We start from the raw sequence: 9,732 nt of genomic DNA on the forward strand, positions 1-9,732 counted from the left end.
ATCAGGAGTTACTGCTACTCTTAAATACTTTTGTGTATAAACTTTTAGTTTCATGCTATGGCATTCAACCAAAACTTCGAAAATCCTGAAAAACTGTTTTAACAAGTAATAGGGATGATGTAATGAAAAGTTATGCGCGCATTCTTAGGAATTAGGAATATATTCATAACTTGAAATGTTTCATTGAGAAACGTATTGAAAAATTTTTGTTCACAAATCAGTTCCTTATTTCTGGCATTTACTTTTAAAATCAAGTTGGTAAATGAATGAAATTAATTTGGTTGTGGTGTTTATTTGTTGAATTTGGACAGTGACTAATAAGGTTCATTATTCTTGATGCTTTTGTATATGTTCGAAGATTTTCAAGATAAAACAGGAAGAAACATAGGAAAGTAAGGTAAATTGGTGCTCTCAAAAGGGGGTGTAAAATATGCACGAGTACATGTAGAAAAGAAACATAATAGAATCTTCAGAAATGATGAAGAATGAATTAAACAGAGATTGGAGGGAAAGTAGTTGTAAATAAAAAACATACAGAAATAATAATTGTGATAACTAAACAGCATTTCAGATTGCCAACAAAAGGTCATATTTTCTGTAAAGTAAAATGTTGGGTAAAAGAGCACCTGAAACTAAAGGTAAACAACAACAGATCCTCTTGACAAATACAAGAAGGCTGAAAAATGAGAAGACATAAAATGTGAACCTATGGAATAAGGCCATTTCTACCCAGGTATGTCATGAAGTCAACCTTATTTAGGTTGGATATTTTTCCTTTTACTGCAAAACGGTGAAAAGAACATATTCACTTTGATTACTGAACTGTACTTAATTGAAAATAAGTTGGTATGTAAGAATGCAAGAGGTGAAAGGATTCTTAGTTCATTGCTACTTGACAATTGGGGTACAGGGAGCTGCAGCAGAAGGTATTATCTAATACATGAGGATAGGATTGCGTCCAGGGGACACGAAACAGTAAGGCAGGACAGTGGAGCAAAAAGTAGAAGGACATGTTACAGCTAGCTAGTTGGCAAACACTGAGAGAAAAGATCTATATCCTATAGAGTGGTACTTTGAAATTTTATTGGAAGCATGTGACTTTGAGAAACGTGTGTTCCATTTTAATACTCCATTTGAGTGTGGAATTTAATAGGCCCATTTTGATAAAGTTTTCCTGTAATTCTTTGAATTATTTCATGATAATTTTCCTCTAGAAACTGAAGCACTTAACTTTTTCATTAACACGCTTTTATTCTGTTAGAATATACAAAGAAAATGCCTAGTTTAAAGTCTTAGTAACAATTATGTTAGAGATAATTTTTATATTTGGTTTCTCACTGTAAAACATGAAAGTCAACTTTCACGTCTGCCTGAAAGCATTACATTTTTTATGCTTTGTTTACTTTTTCATAGGAAGTGAATTGCTACATAATTTTTACAGAAAATACAGGTAGGTACTTTGCCTCAGATCATGAACGGCTTCATTGAAACCAGTTTCTTTTCACAACTGCATATTGGCAAACCCACTTTCTCCATAATATAAAACTTGACTTTCAGGAACCACTTGGAATGGTCAGCCGGAAGCCATGCAGCCATCGTTCATAAATTGGTTTTTTTAAACGACTTGTGTGTGTTTCGTAAAATATGCTTTATTTTAAAATTAGGGCTTCCTGTTGCAGCTGTTCCAGGAGCTCTGAGTCCTTTGGCTATTCCAAATGCAGCTGCTGCGGCAGCTGCTGGCCGAGTGGGTTTGCCTGGAGTCTCAGCTGGTGGCAATACAGTCCTGTTGGTTAGCAATTTAAATGAAGAGGTTAGTAAATGATTTTCTAATGTTTATCTTGTAGCTTCATTTCATTTGTGGAAGTTCTCATGTTTATATCATTTTGCACTTGCCTTTTCTTTTTATGTACATTCATTAGTCAAAGTATTTTTGTATGTTTCTATTTCTGAATAAATTCTTATGGACTTGTTTAGATAATATTTTATTTCCTTTTATTTGTTATTATTATTATTTTAATTGAATGACCTATTTTTCCTAAGAAAAATATGGTGAAGTACTATGGTTTGGCTTTTTATCCCTTTTTTTATTCGTAAAAACAAGTGTAACCTAATTTTCAGATTTAACTGTAAAACAATTTGCTCTTTGCCTTTTCTAATTATTTGCTTGTTCATTTCATGCTTATGTGTCATTGCATTTTTTAAAATCTTATTTTATGTGAACTTCTCTAATACATTTTTCTTTGAAGGTTCTTCCAAAGATCTTGACACGAGGCACTCTTCCAGTCTTTCTTAGTAATTGTTTTCTTTGCAGTTTATTAGTCATTGTCTTCTAAAAATATTTTCAACTTTATTTTCCTTCCTCCCTTTCGTGTTAAATGAAGTCTATTGTTAAGTTGTTTTCTTTAGTTGTACATTTTATGTCTGATATTTTTATTTTTATTGCTATGAAGGCTGGTATGAAATGTGGGAAGTTCAATGTCTAATTGAAATATTTTATTTTTAATTGGCCTCTGTTAATGTAAACATTAAGCTTATTTTATCATTTAAGACTTGCCATTCACAGAGTTCTGCATGCCAAAATGTGTGGATCAGAGCGCCTTGTTTTTATTTGAAGACTTTTGCCTGCATTTCATAACCAACCATGCTTATGCCGTTATAGTTCAAAGTTTAAAGTGCCTATGCATGCTTTCCTTCCCTATGTTGAGATGAAATGCTGTAATTTACTCTTTGATGTAGATGTACTTTACCCATATTTGTCTTGGATGACTACATTTTACTCAGTTTTTCTTGTACAGTACATAAACCAACCATTTTCTGACCAAATTCCTGCATTTCCTATGTACTGACCTATATTTTATTTTTTTGTTTTGTTTCCCAATTCCTTATTTTTTCTTCTGCATTGCTGTTTCCCTTCCCCATCTCATCCTTTCCCCTGTGTGTTCCCCGTCCCTTTCCTTGTCTTTTCCCAAATGCCCCCTCCCCCTCCCTGTCCTATCCTTTATTTTCCTTGTCCTTGTCTTCATTCCCTGTCTCCATTCCCTGTGTTCATGCTTCTGTGCTTGAACAAATGTTCCTCGGACCAACTTGCCCCAATTAACCGCCTTGAACCATGATCCATGACCACCTCACCATTCTGCGGGAACCACCCTTCGTTATGGATGATCTGTTCATCTCCGCTCTTCCTCGACTCTTCTCTCTTCTTGTCTTACGCTGCTTGCTCTTCTCTCCTTCTAAAGATGGTTACGCCCCAAAGTCTGTTTACCCTCTTCGGTATGTTATTGTTAGCACTATACTTTTATTATTGATTTGATTTTTGTTTCACCTTAGTTCTTATTTGTAGCTAGCACTTTGGCTTAAAGTTGAATAGTAAATCTTTTGCTATTTTTCTTTGCTATTTAAAACTCCATAGACACAAAATTTGTTTTAATGCATGCTGATTTATTTTGCATGGTCTTTAATTTAATATCATTCACATAGCTTTGAGGGTTTATCAAAGATTATTCTTTTCAAAATTCACTGTTCAAAATCTTAATCTTCTTTATTCATATGTGAGAATGGTGAGATTGAATGAGTGATCATGTTGATGTCTGAATGTTTCATTGATATGTCAGAAAGATAACCTGTATAGATGACTTGCATGTAAAATTAATTCCATTTTTGGATTACCTCTCTGTGACTCCAAAAAGGTGTTTATGGAGATGTACAGCGTGTGAAGATTTTGTACAATAAAAAAGACAGTGCTCTAATACAGATGGCTGATGGAAACCAATCACAACTTGGTAAGATGAGACCATGAGCTTTTCTATATAAGGCTAATAACATATGCCAGTAAGAATTTTTTCTTAGAAAAGAGCAAGTTCTTCAATGTCACTTTAATTTTTATATTTAAATGTGAGTGGTGCTAACGATGATCATATTTGTATTTTTGTGGTTTTCCTCCTGCAATTTCTCAGGCATAGTTCACTGGAAAAGATTTGGGGTTCAAAATTACAGTAATAGTTTTTCATAAGAATGATAGAATTTATATGACAAATCTTTTTTTGGTGATTTTTCATTCATTATTACTCCCTGTAATAGAAATTAGCCTTTTTTAATAAGTTGTTAGGGAGAGAGGCACCAGTAGCGCAGTGGGTTGAATTTTGTACTGTCAATGAAGAGGTTGGCATTTTGAGCCCGCCACCTCAGCGGAAGAGCTAAGCCGTCTGCTGCTATGGGACAATACTACTCTGCCCTGTAAAGTTGCTGTGGGTTGGAATTGACTCAATAGCAGTTGGTTTCGGGTTTATATATGTCCTTGTTTGGAATCGTAATAAGTGCTGAGTTTTAATTTATTCAAAGTCATTTAAGAGTATTTGGCTAAAATGACAAACTCTAGTACCTTCATATGGAAATGAGTGGGTTTCCTTATTAACCCTTTTTATGCCAAATTTCTGCATATTTTTTCTATGGATATTTTTTTGTTCTCTAACTTTGTTTTTCTTCTGCAGTACTCTTTCCCTTCCGTATTTCATCCTGTCTCCTATGTGTTCACTTTTCCTTTCCTTGTCTTTCCTGAAATGACCATCCACCTTTCCTGTCTGACCTGTAAACCATTCATGATTACCTCTGTAATTTTGAAATGTACTGTTGTCAACTTATTTCATTAAACCAATCTAGTTGACATTGTACATAAAATGTTTAAATCACTTCATTCTAGAGCACAACTACATTCTCACAACATGATTGACTATAAATTTGTGTATGTTCTTGGTTTTTATAATTTCATATATTGAAATTCAAGATGACGGTAGCTTCTACCTGGCTGTAGTCACATTGTGCATTTTGAAGCGTTTCAGTTTTCAAAATAAATATGGTTGTGTCTTTGCAATTAGCTCCAAATGAGAGTTGTGTACAAATAGCACAGTATGCTGAACCAATTTGGGACTTGGGAATCTTAAAGTTTGACTAGTATTTAATACCAACTATCTTGGCACCTCATAACTATATAAAGAATCCATTTGGCCACTTTTTAAAATCATGCTGTAGGATGTGAGCGGCTTGTAAAAGATACCCATTCATCAGTTTAGTCAAATATTTTTAATAACTTTGAATAAAATAACTGCTCAAATCCTTTTTGTATTTTTTCCCCATTAACCGTGTGCAGTGTGAGTGAGTGACCCTACTCTTATTTTGTACACACTGGATACAGACTTGTCATGGTTGAGATTTGCATAAGATAGAATTCATAACCAAATTCTTTGGCTATATTTTTGTATAAGCCTTATTTAAAGTAAAGGATTTTTGATTTTTATTAATTTTATATTTGTGCACCTTTTACCCTCAATTTTTGTAAGGTCTTTACACCAGTACTTCGATTTCTTATAACATGTTTCATATATTCTGGTTTGTCAGAGTAAATATATTATTTTCAATGCTGTAGACTAGAAAAGATTTTCCGTTCTTGAAGTACATGACCTTAAAAACGTATTTTAAAGATGCTTCAAAGAGTTTGTGGAAAAAATAAAATGATGGAATAGAAAGCTAGTCTAGTGTTTCCACAAACCACCAAAACCTTTAAATAGTGCATGCATGCTCTCCTTCTCCCCTCTTCAACCATCATCGCACCACCACAGCACAACAAACTGACAGGCATTAAAGGGAATAGTTCAGGTGGATGGAAATCAAATCTGCTTTGAAAGTGAAAATATGTACGTGCATAACTGTCATCTCAGATCTGGTCATTCACGTTGAAAATAGCCCAACAGTTACCTCGAGTAACCACATCATGTTTTGTGGGCAGTTGCTGCACCAAGTGCTGGAGTGGAGACAAATGGTTCTTGTTTCATGTATTACAGAGTTGGAAGAAATATATGACTACTGTAAATTGTGATGGATTTCAAGGATTTTTGTTGGTTTTTTTTTTACCATTTTTTTGTTGGCTCGTACAACTCATCACACTCCATACATACACCCATTGTTGCCATCATCATTCTCAAAACATTTGCTTTCTAATTGGGGAATTTCAAGAATTTTATGGATTACTTGGTGAGGAGAATGTTTAGTGAGGTTCCAGAAAATAAAAATCTTCCTTAAAATGGAACATTAAAGGATGAAGAGATGGATAGAGGAAGTTCAGGAAATAGAAAAATATTAGTGATAATGTGAACAAACGTATATATGATTAAAAGTTAATAAAAACTAACATGAAGCTTGAATGAATACGTTTGTTTACCTGGAGTGCAAGATGCAAGCACAATTTAAGGCTAAGATACTGTAAGTTTTATAAGGGTTGATAATTGTGCCTTATCACTTCAACTCCAAGTTGGTGAGTGATTGATATCACATATCTGAAAAAGATGATGACATATTTAAAAGTCAGACTGTAAAAGGCATAGCCGTATTGAATGACTTAAGACATCATTTCTGAGGACTTTCAGCAGGGAGTGACCGGACCAGATTTGCGATTACGATAGGTCAGTCCAGCTGCTGAATAGAGAATGGACTGGGAAAAAAACAAAGGTCCACAAGGAAGGAAAATTAGGAAACTGGATCGATTTTTTTTTTCCAGGTCAAAAATTATGGCAGGCAAAAGTAAAGAAGTGGAGAAAACAGAACCTTAGTGATAATTAGCAAGAAGTATAGTATTACAGAACTGGGCAGAAAAAAAGTGTTAAGGATACTATATAGTTTTCTTGGGCAATTAAGTGTTATTTGTTGATAGCACTTATGAAGCAGCAAGAGTGTTGAGAGATTCCTCAACAATCAGGGCTTTTATACTATTACAGTGTTTTGCCAAACTATGTATGCCTAACAAATGACAATTGAGTTTGTCATGCTACCAGCGCTAGGGGTAAATTCATGATTCATTTTAAAGTCGTAAAAATTCAAATTTAAAGTAATTTTCAATAATAATTCTTTTCATTTTTGAATTTTGTAGTCACTTTTTAAAATAGATACCCTTTATTTTTTATAGCCATGAACCATCTTAATGGACAAAAAATGTATGGGAAAATTATTCGTGTTACTCTCTCTAAACACCAGACTGTGCAACTACCTCGGGAGGGACTTGATGATCAAGGGCTAACCAAAGATTTTGGTAATTCCCCATTGCATCGCTTTAAGAAACCCGGATCCAAAAATTTTCAGAACATTTTCCCTCCTTCTGCAACTCTGCACCTGTCCAATATCCCGTAAGTACTAAAGCCGAAGTTTTCTAAAGACCGCACAGTTGATAGGAATTTTAATGTTAACCTTTACTTATGTTTTCCTCCAATTTTCCCAGACCTTCAGTAGCAGAAGAGGACCTACGAACACTCTTTGCTAACACTGGGGGCACTGTGAAAGCATTCAAATTTTTTCAGTAAGCAACCGTCCTTGTCTTTAAATTGACTTGGTAGAAGTAAGTTTTTTTCAGGAAGTTTTTATTTCTTATGTTTCTAGAAGTGTTTTGTTGATTAGAAGTATTGGACATAATTTTGCAGTGTGCTTTTTTTCTTAAGTATCTAATTTCATAATTTTGTTTCAGAAGAGATCACAAAATGGCTCTTCTTCAGATGGCAACAGTGGAAGAAGCTATCCAGGCCTTGATTGATCTTCATAATTATAACCTTGGCGAAAATCATCATCTGAGAGTGTCTTTCTCCAAGTCAACAATTTAAAAAAGGGGGAGGTGAAGGTTGGGAGTGAATCACATTGTTTGGTGTTATCACCTATTGACTGTTCAGAAAGTGGGGGACCAGAGTTTGATTTTGTTTTGTTTTCTTCACGCTGTTATCATTCCTTGTTTATAAAATGAAATGGCGTGCTGCGTAAAGGCAGAGTTGTTGACTGCTGCATTTCATCAGTTCTGTAGGGAAGCCATTTTTACTGTGTTGATAATTTCAGGTTAATTTCACTCTGTTTTGTTTTCAGCTTAGTTGACATACGTGCCTTAAAAAGGAAAACTAGTGTTGCTGTTGCGCATTTACTAGAAAAAAGCAATTGGTTGTCTAGGGCACACTGTTACGTGGGAATTAAAATATGTTTAGGCAGGGGTGTGTAAAAAGGTTAAGTTTGTTTTGTTTTTTTTCTCCTGCTTGGAACTTATTTTTAATTATTGGCTTGTCACATTTCTTTCCATTTAATCAAATATTATACATGATATTGAAAGAATAAAACAACATTTTCAGTTTTTACTACTGTATGTAGGCTTTATTGCTTTAAAAAATCCCATTGGCCTTTTGTATCTCACAATTCTGGTCTAGATTCAGTTATGAAGATAGGCATTAGTTAAAATTAACAAGATGCAGAGTATTCATTTCTTAAGACAGCAAAGTGGTTTCTGTAAGTTTGAGCCCTCTGTGGAAAGCATTGTGGAAGCTTAACCTTCTTGTACACACTCTTGTGGGACGTGTCATAAATGTCAGCACTAAGTAATGTCTTGTTTGTGGCTGAATATTTTTCGTAGATGTTTTTGAAGTTGAAATGACTTATGTGCATTTAAATATATATTGCCATCCTTAGTTTGTAATTAAGATTTGGAATATGGTTGTGGATTTCTGAGCATGTGCAGACTGGTCTAGCTAGTTCAGGAACTGGTGCATGTATTTTTCAAAGATAAAGAAAGTGTACTGCGAAAATTTGCAGGAAGATAAATTTTGTGGCAGTTTTCTAAAACTGACAACCAGGTGGGACCAAAGTTTATGTGCCTTTAGTCTTAATTTACCTTGCATTGTAATATTCAGTTTTAATAAATCTTCAAAATATTTTGTATTTAGGAATAGATCTGACTTTAATAAAAACATGGCTCAGAATCTACAGGTCAAATTAATTTGAACAGTTCTTGTCGATCTGAATTGTTGATTCTGTTTAAATGACCAATACTTTTTGAAATCGATGTAATTAGTTTCAAGATTCATAGATTCTGTTATCTATGTAGACAGAATGGTCATGTATATTTTCTATTAGTTGAGTTTTTACATCTTTAGAAATGTAAAATTCAGTATAGTTTGAAAGCGGCACAATTAAAAATTAATTTTCTAACAAAGTTGGGAGGTTTGATGGTTGTTTAATTTCATTTGTGTGTACTCTGCTTACCTCTGTAGCATGCTCAATAAATACTTCTGTAGCTCTGTATTCACCTTTTCTGTCTTTCTCTGCTGCCTTTTCTCTCTTCTCTTTGTTTTCACTCCACTGTGCTTCTGAATTCATGTTTATTCTCTGCCAGGGTGGGAAAGGACTAATAGTACAATTCTATGGCTTAATACCATTAATAAATCTAGATAACTGTGAAATTATACCAGCTGGGGTTTGGTTTTGTTTTATTTTGATTTTTTAATTTGAAAGATGGTTAACTGTTTTTCAGTAGGACACATATTAAACATTTCCCACCCTGTTAAAATCTGCTTTAAAGACATAACTTTTATTATAGCCTGTTAATTCTATCTCTTTGGTTGATTTTGTTTCTTTTCAGTAGACTTACGCACTGATAGATCTTTTGGATTTGCCATGCTTTTTGCTGCAATTTCATCTTTCATCTTCTGTGTCTGCTAAAGATTCCCCACTAATCTTAGAATACCTTGTGAGTTTATTTTAAAAAGAAAGAAACCTTGCTATTTTCATAAAGAAGGAAAGTAGCATATCATAGACATTTTGTCTTTGACGGGAAAACAAGTATACAGGTATTTAAATACTTTCTTGAAGAGTGACATTTTACAAGTGGGGATCTTCTTCAATTAGGGTTTAAAGATTCACTATTAGAGTGCCGTGTCTATT

At 34.0% G+C, this 9,732-nt stretch overlaps 1 protein-coding gene across 4 annotated transcripts in view; it reads left to right on the forward strand.

Moving 5' to 3' along the window:
• PTBP2 (polypyrimidine tract binding protein 2) overlaps nucleotides 1-9,414 on the forward strand; it is a 71,951-nt gene extending 62,537 nt beyond the window's left edge. Inside the window, exons 9-14 of one of the 4 annotated variants that reach the window (XM_075558698.1) lie at nucleotides 1,665-1,810; nucleotides 3,237-3,270; nucleotides 3,687-3,779; nucleotides 6,953-7,169; nucleotides 7,262-7,339; nucleotides 7,508-9,414. In XM_075558698.1, the coding sequence (XP_075414813.1) occupies nucleotides 1,665-1,810; nucleotides 3,237-3,270; nucleotides 3,687-3,779; nucleotides 6,953-7,169; nucleotides 7,262-7,339; nucleotides 7,508-7,637 (698 nt within the window). In that variant the 3' untranslated portion in view covers nucleotides 7,638-9,414. Of the gene's footprint in view, nucleotides 1-1,664; nucleotides 1,811-3,236; nucleotides 3,271-3,686; nucleotides 3,780-6,952; nucleotides 7,170-7,261; nucleotides 7,340-7,504 lie in introns of all 4 variants that reach the window. The other 3 variants (XM_075558689.1, XM_075558715.1, XM_075558707.1) reach the window with 3 other exon arrangements.
• Nucleotides 9,415-9,732: the final 318 nt, after the last annotated feature.

The sequence above is a fragment of the Tenrec ecaudatus genome, chromosome 1 (assembly GCF_050624435.1).
Source record: "Tenrec ecaudatus isolate mTenEca1 chromosome 1, mTenEca1.hap1, whole genome shotgun sequence".
NCBI classification, from domain to species: domain Eukaryota; kingdom Metazoa; phylum Chordata; class Mammalia; order Afrosoricida; family Tenrecidae; genus Tenrec; species Tenrec ecaudatus.